General features: G+C 40.9%; 1 protein-coding gene across 1 annotated transcript in view; it reads right to left on the bottom strand.

The window, feature by feature from the left end:
• The window catches only part of syne2b (spectrin repeat containing, nuclear envelope 2b), a 138,479-nt gene that overhangs the window by 97,586 nt on the left and 23,558 nt on the right, over positions 1 to 17,335 (bottom strand). The window contains exons 29-54 of the mRNA XM_053501692.1: positions 17,201 to 17,324; positions 16,621 to 16,766; positions 11,397 to 11,547; positions 10,675 to 11,270; positions 10,445 to 10,600; positions 9,796 to 9,946; positions 9,275 to 9,433; positions 8,966 to 9,133; positions 8,779 to 8,880; positions 8,453 to 8,656; positions 7,203 to 7,413; positions 7,007 to 7,119; positions 6,640 to 6,845; positions 6,439 to 6,546; positions 5,613 to 5,892; positions 5,201 to 5,530; positions 4,800 to 5,120; positions 4,335 to 4,664; positions 3,913 to 4,251; positions 3,616 to 3,794; positions 2,470 to 2,785; positions 2,207 to 2,371; positions 1,269 to 1,613; positions 1,053 to 1,189; positions 817 to 958; positions 555 to 728 (exon numbers count right to left, since the gene is read on the bottom strand). Of these exons, the coding sequence (XP_053357667.1) occupies positions 555 to 728; positions 817 to 958; positions 1,053 to 1,189; positions 1,269 to 1,613; positions 2,207 to 2,371; positions 2,470 to 2,785; positions 3,616 to 3,794; positions 3,913 to 4,251; positions 4,335 to 4,664; positions 4,800 to 5,120; positions 5,201 to 5,530; positions 5,613 to 5,892; positions 6,439 to 6,546; positions 6,640 to 6,845; positions 7,007 to 7,119; positions 7,203 to 7,413; positions 8,453 to 8,656; positions 8,779 to 8,880; positions 8,966 to 9,133; positions 9,275 to 9,433; positions 9,796 to 9,946; positions 10,445 to 10,600; positions 10,675 to 11,270; positions 11,397 to 11,547; positions 16,621 to 16,766; positions 17,201 to 17,324 (5,653 nt within the window). The remainder of the gene's footprint in view (positions 1 to 554; positions 729 to 816; positions 959 to 1,052; positions 1,190 to 1,268; positions 1,614 to 2,206; positions 2,372 to 2,469; positions 2,786 to 3,615; positions 3,795 to 3,912; positions 4,252 to 4,334; positions 4,665 to 4,799; positions 5,121 to 5,200; positions 5,531 to 5,612; positions 5,893 to 6,438; positions 6,547 to 6,639; positions 6,846 to 7,006; positions 7,120 to 7,202; positions 7,414 to 8,452; positions 8,657 to 8,778; positions 8,881 to 8,965; positions 9,134 to 9,274; positions 9,434 to 9,795; positions 9,947 to 10,444; positions 10,601 to 10,674; positions 11,271 to 11,396; positions 11,548 to 16,620; positions 16,767 to 17,200; positions 17,325 to 17,335) is intronic.

The raw sequence follows: 17,335 nt of genomic DNA, 5'->3' as shown, positions 1-17,335 counted from the left end.
TGTAACATGTTATATTCTCATGAACAGATTTTATAATATGTTATGCAATCTAATCTGAAGTCGTGCGCTTGTGCAGGGTGAAATGTTATTCAACTGTCATTAAATATGAGCACTTATACAACTGTCTGCCAGGAATCGTGACATGTTATTAATGTTATATGACGACCTAAGGTGCAGATGCTGTGCTACAAAATACACAGTATGTTACAACATCAAAAAAAGATATTATAACGTGTTCATGCAGCTAAAATCATAAAGCCAAAATTATTAAATACTAAATAATATAACATATAACTAACTATAACCAAACATAAATATAACTATAAGTTATGTGTGACTTCCAAGCATTATAAGGTGTCGTAACAGGCATTATAATGGATCATAAACTGTGGTGCACTCTCTACAGTATATTTCTTGGTAACTATAAATGCAGAGTGGTGTTTATACACCAGGTATGCCAGGTATTATAAGACATTAGATACTATGCTCTCTAACACATCATAAACTCACTGATTATTTATTATGTACACTTGCACCCGAAATAAAACAGTCACCTGCAGCGTCTGGCGAAGTTGATTAATCAATGTATCTGCGTCCTTTAACGTGTTCGATGCATCCCTCTCCAGCTTCTCTGTGAGTTCTTGACCCAGACAGTTACTGAGAAGCTGCTTATGAGACACTGCCTCCTGCAGGTTCTTATGAAGTACTGCACCTTCGTCTATCATGGCCTGAGGAACAAATGAAATAAAAAGTGTTTTTACTTATGAAATGCGACAGCTCTGCAATAGTGTAGTGTTTCGTATCGCAAATACACACCTGAACGGAGCAAGCCGAGTCCGAAACAGGTTGTGTGTGTGTTGACTGGGTCCAGAAACGCAGGGCCTGCAGCATCTCTCTCATACAATGCACAGCACTATCGGCGCAGTCGTTTTGTCTTTCAGATAGCTTGGACTGCAATCTAAAAGTTAATTAAAAAAGCAGATTACACACATTTTTTCCAGTATCCTTTTTGGGAATAAGGAGAAAATTAATTATGAAATAAATTCTGGTACCTGCAGTACTCCTGCGTCACTGTTTCTATAAGAGAAATGACATTAAACGGAAGAGCCTCATCAGGGGGAACCATGTGGACCGCCTGGCCCAGATCCCGAACCCTGCCCTCGATCGGCTCGAGCTTCTTCTCACAGGTCTAAGACAAAGCAACCAAGGTGAAAATGTGTTTGAATTTATTTTTTTTATCTTGTTAGATACTAAGATATGTTCAATACCTTTAAAATATTCCAGTTTTCCAGTAGCTGGTTAATATTCCTATTTCCTTCTACAAAACCTAGGCATTCCTGTTCTCTGAGATCATTCAGAATGCTCTCAGCCTGCGCTCTTAGACTCTCTGCTCTTCCAGCTATCTTCAATTCGATGTCAGCCAATTTAGTCTCGCACACCCCAAGCCTCTTCTTTATTTCCATCTCAGATGAGGCGCAAAGCTCATGGAGTTGGCCGGTTTCTAACTCCAGCGCATCACGGCCACCTGGAGTGCACAAGCCGATCAGGGCGTCTTTAGCCGCGTCTAGGTCTCTCATGTCTCTCTGCTCTCTCTCCACTGTCTGAAGAAGAGCCTGAAGGCACAGAATTGTGATGGAATAAACAGCAGTTTAGTGTGGCATATACATTAAACATACATTTAATAAAATTAAATCTGAATAATTCACAATTTTCACTGATATGTTGGTCCATTTTCACATCAAAGGATTCCCCCATTATCCATAATGCTAATGCAACTGCTAATAATCAGTAATGATCAGCATGTATTTTTTCTGTTCCAGTAAGTGCCGTTGTAACCGTACAAATAAAACCAATCCCCTGTGACATCAGCAAGACACAACTGCTAACTAAAAGTAAAAATAATACATCTCTAGTAAACAAATAAAGACCACTATAGCTGAACGTATCACAAATGTATTTAATATATATATATATATATATATATATATATATATTATAATGTAATATAATACATAAATGATATGTAATTTTTTAGAGTGGGACCTTTTTGAAGAAGAAGAAAATGTTCCTATAACCAACAGCTACACCATATACCTCTCTGTGTATTAGATTTTTATAATGTGGATTAGAGATTTCAAGATTTGTGAAGTATTCTGTTTTTTTTTTTTTTTTTATCCTGTATTTATTATCAATGACTTCTGCAAACCTTTAAAGTGTTTATAGATTCCTGTAACCCATGGCGATCACTGGGCAGGTCCCCAAAACCTCTGACTTGCTCTCTCAGCCAGTCCTGCGCAGCAACGTGCTGCTCCAGCAGCTGGACGCAGTTTCTTTCTGTGCGAATTCCTTCTTCAAGACTCTCACACAACTCCTGTACAAACACAGAAACCCAAAACAACAATAATGTGTTCCATGATACAAAAAAAAAAAAAAAAAAACCCTGCAAACTAAATGCCTGACAAATCCTACCATTAGTTCTTTGATTAACCCGGGGACGCACACCTCCATGGCTGCCCAAGACGGATCGGTCCAGCTAGGGTCACGTGTGAGCCGGCTCATCTCTCGGCCCAGGGCTCTGAGAGCGGACAGGGTCGGGGTTAGAGACCTAGCCTTGTCCAGAAGAGCCATGGCCTGCTCCACTGCATGCCTGCGGTCCCCGAACCCGGGCCAGGGGAAGTGACGAGGCAGCGCTGCCGTCTGCTGCTTCAGCTGCTCCACGCGAGACTGGGTCTGCTGTCTTTGGCACTGACACGAGACCAGGCGCTCCACCACACTCCTCCACAAGCTGAAATGATGAAAAAAAAAAACAGGGTTTTTTCGTCAGTAAAACAGTTTTTTTGTCACTGTTAAAGTCTGCAGTGTAAAAAGATGCACTTTATGATTTATACCATTATTGAAATGCCATTAATTTACTATTAATATTACTATTAGTATTTTATAAATATATATATATACTGTATCATACTATAAATATGCATATAAAACAAAGTTTTTTTTAACTAAGCATCTTAAAACAGTAACAAAACCTTAATGGCACTTAAAGTAACACATTATTTGGAAATATTACTGTTAAAATAATTTACTAAATGTTATTGTGTGTCCAAACTCTTTCTTTTCTACAAGTTGTCTATAAGATGTTAGAAAAAAAAAATCAGTCACTCAACACAGTTTTTAGTATATTCCACAAGTCGCGTGTACAATAAAAACTTGACAAACATCTACATTTCCTGAAGATTATGGGGACAAGGAAATTAAGAAAATAGTTTCTCAGGTTTTTAGTTTTTCTCAGGTTTTTTCCGTAGTATTGACTAATGATGTCACTTTGAAAGTCCAACCATACTGCAAACTAGAAATACTAACATCCTGTCTAACATGTCAATGATAATGATAATTACCCATGTTTTTGTTTATTTTTGCTTCTTATGTGCAAAATATTCAATTGTGATAGCAAAAACACAGCCATCAAATGTTTTGGTCTAAATCAAATATCTTTAATGCTTCAATACATGTTTCCTGGATGAACTCATTAAAATAATGTAAATTACAATCTAATCGTGGAATCCTCCACATTTTGATTATTATTATTTATGATTATTTTTTTTCTGGCTTGCAGACCTGTGTAGCTCATGAGCGCTCTGAAGAACTCCTTTCCATTCATCCTCTACGCACTTTAGGTTCTGCACAATGGTGCGTCTCGTTTGTTGATCGAGATCTTCCCGACCACACAGACTCTCTGCTCTTCTTTTTAGGGAAGACATCTTGCAGTTTCCTTCGGGTCGAAGGCTCAGAACAGCCTGAGAGAAATTACAGATAGAACATTAATCAATATTACCCTGAGACATACAATATGTTCATTATTCATTACAGCAGTTTAAACTGAGACTTTAACTATCCAGAGTCTCAGGTCCTCACTTGTGCCTTGTTGAGCCTTTCCTCTATTTCCTCTTGTGTTCCATGAGTGCTTTTGCCCAGTGACACCAATTCTTGCTTCAACCCTTCGACCCAGGACTTGATCTTCTCTTCCTCTGACTGGAAAGACTGAAGCTGCTTGAAGAGACAATCCTGGACTTCAGCCTGGTTCCTGTGCTCTTGAGCGATTTCCATCAACATCCTCAGTTTCTCCTGAACACCCTTAAGCGCCTGGTGGATTAACTCCTTCTTAGTTTCATCCAACTTTGTGCACAGGTTCTCTCCTTTCCCCTTCAGAGCAGACATCTTCAACTCTGCCTCTGGCTGCATGTTCAGGACGGACTGTTGGCAATAATAAACATCTCGAGTTTATATTAAACATTTTATACCTCATCCTACATTATATAAGACCAACTCCACATTACCTGTGATATGTCTAGTATCTTATTCAGATTGGTGTCCTTGTCCAGAGACTCAACCCTCTCCTGCAGCTCTGTGACCCAGATTCGAAAGATTTCTTCTTGGGAATTGAAATCCTGAAGCTCCTTATCGAGAGCCACCTGGATTTCTGCTTTGTTCCTCAGAACTCCTGCAAAATCAAGCACTTCTCTCCACTCTTGCTCTAAGGCTGCCTGAGATTGCCGGATGGACCGCACTGTGTCGTCTTTAAGCCCTTCACTTGTACACACGTACTCACCTGCATGCTTAAGAGCTGCAAGTTTGGAGTCACCCTCTGGACCGTGGACCAAAAGGGTCTGCATTTTAGAAAAACAAAAAGACATCTGTAAAGATTGATATCTTTTTTTTTTTTTTTTTTGATTTCTTTATATTTGTGTTTCAAAGTCAAACATGCAAAATTTATTAGAGCAATTATTAAATTCTTTCTGTACCTGAGCCTGGGTAATTATCTCCTCAGCCGGAGAGGCTTTGTCCACAGACTGCAGGGTCACTTTGAGGTTTCTAATCCAGGCTTGTGTGCTTTCCATCTGATTTTGTAAGCTCTGTAGGTCCTTAGAGAGAGAATCTTCATGCTCAATCTGGTTCTTCATCTCACATGCAGTTTGCAGAACCCTTGCCCACTCGTCCTCCAGCTCTCTCTGGCTTTGTTCAAACCTCTCTCTGATGCTCTCCTTTTGAGCACATATGCTCTCTCCCTTTTTTCTCAGACTTATCAATTTTGAGTCGCCCTCATATTTCAGGCTCAGAATCTCCTAAATAAAACACAGTATATATTTTAAACATCTGGATAACTTTCACCCCATTACCCCATAACCTCAGGGTTTAAACCTACCTGCAGCTTGATTTGTCTTTCCTGTATTGGAGTGTCTTCATCCAGGAAGTTTAGCTTTCTTGTTTGTTCATTCACCCATGAAAGTGTATTCTTCTCCTCATCTTGGAGAGCTTCTAGTTCTTTCAGTAGAACCTGTTGGTGCTCAGCCTGAGCTTTAAGCTGCCACGCCGACTCCAGAACTCTTCTCCATTCGTCGTCTGTATTTCTCACAGCCCAGCTAAGTTCCTGCCGCGCGCTTTCCTCCAACTCTTCATGAGCGCACAGGCTCTTACCATCCATCTTCAAAGCTGTCATCTTGGAGTCACCTTCAGCGTGTAGGTCCAACACAGACTAACAACACAACAAGAAATTATCTAGGAGAGATGTTAAATAAATGCTGGATCTCAGATATTATTAAGAACTGTGATTATACCTGAATCTTCAGGAGCTTCTCCTCTGCTGGACTGTCTTTGTTCAATATTTCCAGACTCTGCTTTAAGTCTCTAACCCATGTCCTGGTGTTTTCCTCCTTAACGTGGAACATTTCTATTTCCTTCTCCAAGGATTTATAGATGTGAGATTGATTCTCCAAACGAATTCCAAGACTGTGGTACTGGTCCACCAGGTATTCGCTGTCTCTTATCAAGGGGTCTCCTCTTAATCCTTTTAATCGTACAGAAGCTAGCAAGTCGCTGAATGCCTCGATGCGTCCGCTAGACGGTAAATAAACACGGTGTAAAGTATTCAGAAAACAATATTGATTTTAATTTAGTTGTGATTATGTTATCTGAATTTATAGAAAGGAATGTTAATGTACTTTGGCTTATTAAAGCATTTAAGACCTACTTGTTCAGATTTTTAGCTTCGACATGCTTATTTTACGTTGCTGATGCTATCAGATGGCGAAGTTTATACTTTGCTTTAACTTGACTGCCATAATACAGAGGGGGTGGGGGGGTGGGGGGGGGACTGTCAAACCGGTGAGGCTGACTCATTTCTCCCGCACCCCACATAATATACCGGACATTTGAAACATTCACACTGAAAATATTCGATATAATTGTAAATATTGGTATCTGGTGCACTGCAGTGTCTATTTTTTTGTACAATACACATGAGTTACTTCCATAATTGAACCTGTAGTACGTAGATCCGCGATCTGTTCGTATCTGGGAAAATTCGTAACTCGAATGTTTCTAAGTCGGGGACGACCTGTACATACCAATAAGTGTCTTTAAGAACTTTGGTGCATGGATTACCTCTCCTTAAGAAACTCCTCATGGACTTGTCTTAGGTTTTCCCTTTGCTCTGGGAGCTTCTCTCTTTGCCGCAACCAGTCTTGGAAATAGTTGTGCTCTGCTAGCAAGCTGTTTTTAAAGAATGCACTTACTTTAAAAAAAAGGTATTTTTATTTTATGTAATTATTATTGAACACCGGGCAGAAACGTTAAGACCATGACCTGCTGAGGTTGATCAGGATGTCCTCCAGCTGTTTGTGGCGTCCCTGGCAGTGAGCCCGGAGTGTGGTCAGGTCTCCCTCCTGCTCCTGCTGCCAGGCACAGAGTTCAGCCTGGGTTTTAGCAGGGACTTCCTCCTGACCTTTCTTCTCTAAAGCCTTGTTAACCTGAGCAAGTCGTTGCTCACCTTCGTCAGAAGTCAGGAAATCCTATAAATAACACAACACCATTACTGTGTATTCAGTTTTTTAAAATGAATCCATCAAACGGTTAAATGATCTAATCTTATGCATGAGGCAGTGTTGGTTTTTGTAGAACTGCAGCACTGAAAGAAGATCCAGCTGTAAGGGAAATCACACGGTTTGCTCACCTGGAGTCTCTGCATGGACGCCTGAACATCTGCCTTCGTCTCCGGGTTCTCAAAGCACTCGTTAACTGCGAGCTGTGCGTCCTGTAGCCAGTCCTCAAACATCTGGCATTCATCTAAAAAGGAAGGGACAGGTAAGAGAAGAAAAAGAAAAAAAAAAACACGCGCCCAAGCATGTAAAATAAATCTAATAAGCCACCTTTGATTGCCTGGACGAGAGCGCTTTTCTCTCCCTGCTCTTTCTTCTGACTGATCAGCTCCCGAGTCACTGCGATCTTGTCTTTAAGGCGCTTCGTTTTATTGGACAGTTCCTCTAGCGCCTGGGGTGTAGTCACACTGGACATGAGCTCGACTTCCTTCATCAGAGAGTCAACCTCTTCCTCCTGATCCAGCAACTCATCAGAAAGATCCTACAGAGGCAGGCAGAGTAACAGCGAGTGGGTTTTATGATTAGGGCTTCTGAGAAGCATGGGGCGGGTGCCCCCTGAGAGCTAATTAAGAACTGGGGAGGGTTCGGCTTGGAGTTCCCTGCGAAGTGCACTGCACAGAGTGTTAAGTGCAATTCCAAACTGGAGGTAACGAAACTGCTCAGTTGCGACAGAACTGAGAACGGTGTAGGGAACGAGTAAACAATGGGTCTTCACTTTGACAGATGTGAACATGAAAAATTTCCTATCAGTCACTGATGGTGAATAATAATAATTTCGGAAAATCCTTAACAAAACAGAGTGCACAGTCCAATACAGTGGAAAACACCTCTAGGTGTTTTAGTTTTTGGGCCACATGATGGCAGTGTGCGGAAAGGGGACAGAGATTTAGTCGAGTGGATTGGTATGCTTTATATTGTATATTCATGTCAAAGGCCTATAAGAGTCACTTTGTCGAACTTAAGAACAAATCAAACTTACAAACGTGCTCCCGGGACGGAACTCATTTGTAAGTCAGGGAGAACCTGCAACTCTTTGCTATTATGTATGCTAGTAATCTGTACAATGAAAATAATTAATAAAAACTGTTCAATAATAACTTCTCCGTACATCATGTAAATAGAATTTATTTATTTCCGAGTTATACCGAGTTCAATAGTATAAATTTTGTAATGGTATCAGTTTTGTTTTAATAAATATTCAATGTGCGTAGTGTAAAATTTCCACAGTAGCAGCAACAGGTATCCGAGGTGCTAGTTACCATGGTAACGCACAGAGGAAGCGACGTCTGCGCTGGTGATGTTGCACTGTGGAACGGAACGCAGCCGTAGTTAACAATCCAAAGCAAGCTTTGGTAATAGCGACAGGCTTTGAGTGAAACAATGTGATCACATGACCGATGAACTCGTTATATCATTTAACTTTTGTTTTTATGTTTGATTGAGTAAGTTCGAGTGGGTGTGACGCACAGACGTCTCACTAATCGACTAACTTGAAAAGAGAACTCTATTTTTAATAATACCTGTAGATGTTGCTGCAAGGAATCTTTGTTGTCCGCACAGAGCATTCTCACTGACGAGTATATCCTTTGGATGGCTGTTTGAGAGGCGTCAATCCTCTGAAGGAGGTGAGCTCGGACTTTCAGAAGCTCCTGGAAGACTTCGGTGCAGCTGTCAAAAAGCTCCTTTACTTGCTCCATTTTCTTTTTCAAAGCAGACTCCATGACCTGAAAACATGTATGAGAAACTGACATGTAGCCAAAAAAAACAAAAACAATCCTGGAGGACTGGTAAAGAAGAAATAAAAAACAAAACAAAACATTAGGAAGACTTAAGGAGGATGAATAACCTGTAGCTCCAGTGGAGCCTCTTTGCTCTGCAGCAGCTCCTGGATCTCCAGCAACTTCCTGCGAAACTGTTCCATGCTCTGTTCCCGCACCTGGATCTCATCCTGCACATGAACATAAAACCCGCAACCGTTACAAACATATTAGTAACGCATTATTGCTAACACGTCAGGAAGCGGATTTCCAAACCTTCACTTCGAAGACCTCTTTCTCGCTGCTAAACGGATGAGACTCGGCAAAAAGAGTGAGTTTAGCATCAGCCCAAAACTCCAAATCTCCACCAAGCATCAGCTGCTTTTCCCACACCTCCAAACCCACGCGCAGGCTGTCCACATAGCCGTCCGACTTCTCTGAGATCTTTGTAAACATGGTACACAAAAAGAATTTTAAAACCTGTTCACAATTCACGCCTGCAAAGATTTTCACTTGTCTAGATTTTATCTAGAGAGAACAGTAAAGGATGACAAACTATAAAAAGAAATCCTGGATGTCACTTACATCCAGCCAGGAGTCGACCAGAGCATCTGCCTCGGCTTCAAATGGAGTCTCTGAGCAGTCTGGGAGTTTCTTTAGTTGGTACTGCAGCTGCCTGCACACAACCCTGAACTCCTCGATCTTAGGTCCGAGGCCATTCAGGTCCTCCTTTATCACACACACCTGATTCCAAAAAAATTTACAAAGCTTTAGTGGTAATTCTACGCAAATATATTATGCAAATACTCAGTTATAAGTCCTGACACACCTATTCATATATGATTTTTCTTATTTAACATTAAAATCTATTGCATTCTGGCAAGACAGACATATACAGTTATGTACAAAAAAAGTTACTAAATAGAAACATGAATGTTGTGGCACTGTAGAATAATAATGTTTTTTGTGTCAACAAAACCTGATTCTAGTGAATAAAACCTGATTCTAGTGAATAAAACCTGATTCTGGTACTATACAATCATCATATAAAAAGATCACCCTCTGTGTCATAACTGTATTTTGCAGGAATATGAATGCTGACCCACCCTGGCTATGAGGCGTTGAAGGTTGTCTTTACTCATGTATGATGACTGCTCGCTGATGGTTTGCTCCGCCCCCTGGAGGATGCTGCCCAAAAAAGCACGACAGCTCTGAAACTTTTTCAGAAGCTCCATCAGAGTGCTGCACTGCTCTTGCCTGTCTCACACACACACACACACACATTTTTCACCATGTGTCAGCAGGACACGGGAGAAGCAATAAACCTTTTAAACGTTTAGGATGGAATTAAGTTTCATACCACCACAAACAACATGTTTTCCCGGGGTAAAGATAGGGATAAAACATCCCAGATTATACTGTTACAGAGAAATAATTAACAGTGGGGTGGTGTGAAGAGGTGGAGTTATTGTCACCACATTAACGCTGATAACTATAAACCATATTAAAAAGTATGATATTGTTTGTTAATTAATAAAAACTGAAATCCCTGGCAAAATGTTAATGAAAAAAAAAAAAAATCTAAGGGATATGCTGTTACAACAAATTATCTTTAAAGTGTCACATCAGTCATCAATGATGTTCTTGAAACATTACAGGTTTTAATGTGTGTTTATTCTTTACATTTTACATAAACAAGTACTGTAAACCCTATAAATTGTGACTCTTTCCTTGTCATCATGTCATTTGCATTACCTTTCAGCAACAGCTCTCTTCGTCTCCTCCCAAACAGCCTCCACCTCATCACGCTGCTCCGTGTCTGTAGATAGCTTCAAGGCAGTCCCTTTGATACTCTCGTACTCGGGACGCAGCGAATTCATCTGCGTCTCCAGATCGGACAAGGCACGCATCCTAACAAACACACCAAACACATGAAGCGCTTGTTTAGGTATACGAGATTACAGAACCTCTGACACGGCGCTCACCTGTGTTGCACGGCCGGCATTGTGGGCTCCCTGAGTCCCTGCTTTTCTGCCGTTCCCTGCACCTTCCTCAGCTCTGCTAGCAGAGTCTTCTTTCTCATCCCGAGTCCCTTGCTCTGCTGCTCTTTCTGAAGCTCGTCCTGCCGGATGATGAGCTTGTCATCGATGTCGTGGACCTTCTGAACCAGGACCCCCACCATGTCCAGACAAGTCACGGAGCTTCCCTCTTGGGTCACCTCCATCTGGGCTCCACCGAGGAGATGGTCCAACTGCGGCGCTTTATCACTCAGGCTTGCCGCGCCCTTCCTGATCAGAGCCAGCCTGGTCCTGCTGTCTTGCAGCGCCGTCACGTCGTTAGAGGAGGCGCTCTGTACAAACAAGACATCCTGATCCAGAGTGCGCAGTGATGCGAGGAAGCGGTCCAAGGCACGAGCTGCCGCCTCGATTTTGCGCACTTGCTGCCGGAGACGATCCAAGCTGGATCTGTGCTTCAGCACCAGCTGGGTGAGAGGGGATCGATCACGTAGGTCCAGGTGGCTCGGTTCCGAATCAAATCGAGAGATGCAGTCCATCGGTGCTTGGATGCTCTCATCCAAGTCCTGTGAAGAACCCAATTAAGTCAACACTCTTAGTAGATCATCAGCTCAATCCATCACTAAGATTACTGCTTAAACCTTCTCCTGAATGTTATTAGCACCCTCTGTAAGGGTCGTCTCACTTCCTACCTTAACATCTTTTAGGATATTTGCATTGACCAGCTTGTATCCTTTAACATCCTTAGGTTCTTTGATGAACTTTTCGAGGCGCTCTGAAATCTCTGCAATGTGATGCTCAATGGAATCCATGAGCTCCAGAGCCGAGCCAAGAGAATCAACCCTGTGACAAAAAGGTTTCATACGGTTAAGCCTGATCCGCTCGTCTTCAACATGTTCTAGTTACAGCTTAATCCATATCTTGTCTACTGGTATCAAGTCATTCCTTATGAACAAAACACATACAGTAGAGTGAAGATGAGTGATAAAATTCAAAGAGTAAAAGAGTAAAGAGAAAAAAAAAATAAAAATTCTCAGGAGAGCTTCTCCCCGAAAAAGTAAAAATATGAAATTGATAAGACAGTAGATGAGACTCTGATGGGAAAATGGCAAGAGTCCTACAACAGGTGACTCACATGCTCCACACCTGCTCTGTATAATAGATACAGCCATAAAAAAAAAAGTGTGTTTGAGACGACTTCAACTCTGCCGACGTCCTGAATTAAAATCAAAGTGAAATATCCTGAAAGCTCCACAAAAAACTCTGCTTCCATTTCCAACAACCCAACTGCAATGAAAACGAAATTATGGAGCAGACCGGCGTAAGGGATACACTTTGGGTGTGATTGTCTCCCTTTACTACTAGATGGGAACGTCTCATAGCAGGGAAACAAGATCAGGGCCCACACTGATTCTGTGTTTTATTTATTCTTTCTTTAGATTTATTGTGTGTGTGACCATTAGTCAATGGATAACTGGTTACCTGAAACTGGAAAGTGTTGTAAGAAAAGGCTGAAGACCACTGCGTTACACTGTCATGCTTAATCAGTTTCTGTTAAAATAGTCAGATAATTCTATGTCACTGCCCCTGTTGACTGATGGCGATGAGCCCAGCATGCACCAGAATATAATTAACTGGTCAACCGTGTGACACGATTAAAACACAATATCAACAAAACAAACACTAAGGAAATAATCTTTGGTCACCGCCATGGATGTTGGCTGCCTCCAGTGATAATTTATAATAAAAAAAGATAACAAGAGTCATCGCACAAATTTCTGGCAGTCCTCCTCATATACAAATTTATCAAATGGAATTTGTGTGAAAAGGTTCAGCACAGAATTCTTTTTCTCCTCAGGCCTACAGTAAAACCTTTGGAGCCATTAATGAGATCCTTTCCCTGCATTTTAAATTAGTAATCCAGACTGTCATGTTGTTCTGTATTAGTGCTTGGTTTATCTTATCTTTATCTTTCATCGAAGCTGTTTAATCAGATCCGCTTTTGTTCGACGATAACAGGCCATCCTTTAGAAGAACTACAGAAGTCAGGACGTTGCACAGATTCATACGGACAAAGCAAAATACAACAAGTGGTGGACCAACTCACCAACAAAATGTCAACCAGCGCTCCTACGCCGACAACCCCTGAAACTCCACTCATCTCCACGGCTAATCCTGTCAAGGTGGCTCGTCTGGACAAATATCCAGAGGATCTGGCAGGGCGTCAATTCCTCATTTTGCAGTGCTCACGCGACATTGCTGGACATTTTAACGTCAGCAAAAGAGTGGGGGAAAAATCACTTAAATTATCAACATGCTCACCAGTAAAGCTGGAAAAGCAGTGTGGAATAAAGGTGAGCAAAAAAAACTCTCTCTCCTGAACACTTCCTGGAAAGCGGGTTTTTGATCATTCACCAGAAGGAAAGGAAGTGAGCGAGCACTTGGTTACAATGTAGCGAGGAAAACAAAGAGAGGCCAAACACGCTAACAACTTCCGCACTCTCGCCGCGGGTAGCGAGTGGAATGAACCTGTGCTAAAAGGAGTGTATCGCTGAGGAATAAATCCTAGAATTCTCAAAGAGCTGAGATGACAATGTCTCATTTGATTAACTCATTAATCTGACAATCAAATTGTCGAGAAAATCATACTCCATCCAGGAACATTCCAATAGAATTCCCAACTGGGTCCCAGTGCAAACCAACTGGAAGATCAAGGACACCTGTTGAAGAGAGGAACCGCCACCAGAGGGAGCAATTGTGCACAGCTCACCTCCCTGTTCAGCCGACCAACAGACGACAAAAGAGTGGCGCGGAGAAAAAACGATTACTTCCCAGAATCCAGCAGTGGGTAAGACAGAAGAAAACGCTCCTCTCCTTATGTCCATTAAAGTGGGATTAGAATTCTCGAAAAAAGTGTTTCCGTATGTCCGAAGCAGGAAATTTCACGAACAATGACCTCGCCATCAGACACGGCATTCCATTAACCCCCCCAAGCACCTGCTTTTGATTGAAGCATTGGATGAAGAACCCATATGAGGAGGATCTGTAAACCACAGCACTTCACAACTATCACTCACCAGGAGAGCACTGCATCAGGAAAACCTCTCCTTCCTCATCACAACCACTAAGTAATCCTGAGGTTTCCCTGAATACAAAAACATGACTTTCGAATATTATGGAAGGAACAGGAAATCACCCAGCGGTCTAAAGAACAATGCATGCTTAAACCCACCCTCTGTCCACCTCCATTGAAAGCCTAGAAACAGTTACATAAACGGTCATTCCTCAGGAATATAAAATGTTCAGCAAGACAAAAGCCAGTGAAGGCTGAAAACCCGAACGCGGTGTTTCGCATTTTTTTCCATTTATTTTGCCAATTTATATTAATTATTTATTAAATAGTAAAAATTAGCTTTTTACTATTTTGTGTTGCTTTTCATAAAAAATAAATCAAATAACAAAAATACAATTTCAAAATATTTACTTAACACTGAACATTCTTTTTTTAAATTCCAGCAGATATTATACAAACAAAGCACAATATAACTTAAAATAAATAAATTAGTAAAATAAAAAAATATTTTTATTTGGCCATCTTTTAAGCCCCCCTTCTTGAATAGCCTATGTTAGGGCTATAACTGACTGCTGAAAGAATGTAACTCTGTATGGCTTCAACAACAAATGTGCATTAAATAGTGCAAAAAATGTGGATTTGCTGCTGCTGTTGCCGCAGCCAGCGTCGTGTCTTTCTCGTACTCTGCATGATGTTCGGGGTGTCTTAATTTTAAGTGATAAATTAAACTTAAAGTGCTGTACGTTTTTGCAGATGCACCCCCTCTAGACAATTCAGCAGAACAGTGTCTGCAAACTGCCGTTTTTGCCTCTTTCTCTGACACTTCAAAGTGCTTCCACACTGCTGACATGTTTGCTGCATAAAGCGCGCGCCTCTCACCCTACGCGGGTTACTATTTGATTGCGTCATTAAAAACGTCATTGTTTGGCAAAATTTATTCGGCCTTTTTACTTATTGCCTATTTTCGGCCGAATAATTTCGGTTGCCGAACATTCGGTGCATCCCTAATAGCTCACATGAATGATATCCTGATCTACTCGAAAGATTTAAAAAGATGTTTCCTTTAACTTGTCACAGTCAATGGTGAAAAGTGCAAATTTTATTTTAAGCAAATTGCCTTCTTGGGTTACATTATTGGCCAGGAGTGCCTACAGATGGACCGAGAGCAAGTATGAGCAGTAAAAGACTGGCCCACCCAAACATCTTTAAAGCATCTACGGCGCTTCTTAGGATTTGCAAATTTCTCCAGAAGGTTTATTGGGAACTTTACACTCGTATCACAGCACCACTCGGGAACCTGCTAAAAGAAAACTCAAAGATTGAAATGGAACCCGGCAATCCAACAATCCTTTTCACATCTGGAAGCAGCCTTCACATGGGCACCCATATTAAAGCACCCCAACACTTCTAAACCATTATAAAGTAGATGGCCCAGAAACCGGTGTAGGAGCAATACTTCCACAAAGATCTAACATCAAGAAAAAACTACAACACATAACGTTCACAACAAAATCTTTTTTACAGCATCGAGAATTATTTACCACAAAACTGGCACTGGAAGAGTGACATCATTGCCTCAAAGGAGCAAAGCATCCTTGTATCATCTTCATAGACCCCTAGAACCTGGAATACATAACTACCAGGAGAATGAATGCACGCCAGGCCCGATGGGCTTTCCTTTTCACCTGATTTAACTTTGTGCTGTCCTACCGGCCGGAAGACAGTTGCCCTATTACAAATCCACAACACTTCTTCCCCAAATACGGGAGAGGACAAAATACCTTCACAGACATCTTTAACTAGGGATGCACCGAAATGAAAATTCTGGGCCGAAAACGAAACCGAAATTTTTGGATGCACTTGGCCGAAAACCGATACCGAAACCGAAAATGGCTTCATTAAAAAACATGTTTAAAATATTTTCTTTTTGTTTGTATTAAAAAAACTACAAATTAATTAAGCAATCAAACTTTATTAAGCAATTAATAAGCAATTAAAATTTATTGATAATAAATAACAGTAATAAGGCTGTTTAACAATAACCGAACTTGCTTCCAAGTGCTTCCAAACCGCCGACATACTCCGTGTTTGATGCGTAATGACAGCGCGAACGAGACGGGAGGATGGGAGAGGCGTGGCGACAATTTCGGCTTTTATTTTCGGCGCTTTCTTACGTTTCGGCCGAAACCGATAATGCTATTTCGGCCGAAAATTTTCGGCGGCCGAAATTTCGGTGCATCCCTATCTTTAACTGCATTTAAGTTTCTAACAGCACATGATGCATGCTAAAAAACACTACGCTAGAGGCAAAACCTGTGACTCTGGGACTGAAATAAAGTTTAACATGTAGTTTTTAAGAATAATACAGAACTTCTTGTCTATGGAAGACAATAAGATCCAATAAAAATGAGGACAAGAGAGAGGTGTGACTCCTCAGCTAGCTCTGAAAGAAGTGATTTGCATTTACAATTTTATTATACATATCTTACTACGTATATCTCCTTTGTTTTTACAAGTAAAATAATTTGTAGACCAAACAAATCCACATTAGTTCCGATTAGACTCCAGAAAAGGCATTATCGGCTTTAAGTCTGAAAATTAAAATAATGTGTACATCATTGTTAGCAATAAGTACCTGTAACACAGCAACTACAAGTAACTACACTACACGTTATATAAGTAACTACAAGAAATCTTGTATATCAGCGTTGTGTAACAAAGATAAAATAAGCATATACAACAGTGCTAAAGATTATTTACGAGTCTCTCCAGCATTTTTTCTATGATGGTAAGATGTAGAAATGCAGTTAAATCTGTATGAATGATTTTTTTCTTTTGTGTACCTCCTTTGCAGCTGCGCTCTCTGCTCTCTGTACTTGACTGTGAGCTCGGCTCGGTCCTGCTCCACCGCTCTCTCATTGACCTGAGAACACTGTGAGCACTGCGTCTCATACTCCGACCACAAACACTCCGTCTCGTCCTGCAAAGCCTGAAACATCGAAACATATACAGTACAGGAAATTTTCCTCTTCAAAATTTAGCAGATTCAGTTATAAGGGTTTTGTGTGCTGCACCTTTAGTTTATGAGCTCCGCCTTAACACTCTCTTTTTTCCTGATACAGTGTGTGTTTTAATAAAAGACAATCATACAATCACCAACAGTATGTAAGCACATAACCCAGACTCAATCAGTTTTACTTCTACTTTTTTAACTTCTGGGTTCCTGGTTAAACATTTACAACTTCAAGGTGGGGTAGGGTAGGTTTAGTAAAAAAAAAAAACAAAAAAAAAAGAATTCATACTAAAGTTTAAACAACCAACACACAAACACCATGTTTTTGCAGACAAACAAAAAAACCTGTAAATTGCTATTATGAGTTTATTATTCAGATTTAATGTCCCCTAATGAATTGGCGACTCTACCTTCAGCTCTCGGAGCCTCTTTTGCAGGTCTGTGGCCGAGACTGACCCTGAAGGCCGATCTCCCAGCATGCTCTGTTCGTTCCTATTCAGCTGAGCTTGTAGTTCAAACCTGGAACTTCTGTACCTGGAATAAAA

The sequence above is a fragment of the Clarias gariepinus genome, chromosome 8 (assembly GCF_024256425.1).
Source record: "Clarias gariepinus isolate MV-2021 ecotype Netherlands chromosome 8, CGAR_prim_01v2, whole genome shotgun sequence".
NCBI lineage: Eukaryota > Metazoa > Chordata > Actinopteri > Siluriformes > Clariidae > Clarias > Clarias gariepinus.
Note: the sequence above shows the minus strand (reverse complement) of the source record. Positions and strands in the feature narration are given on the sequence as shown.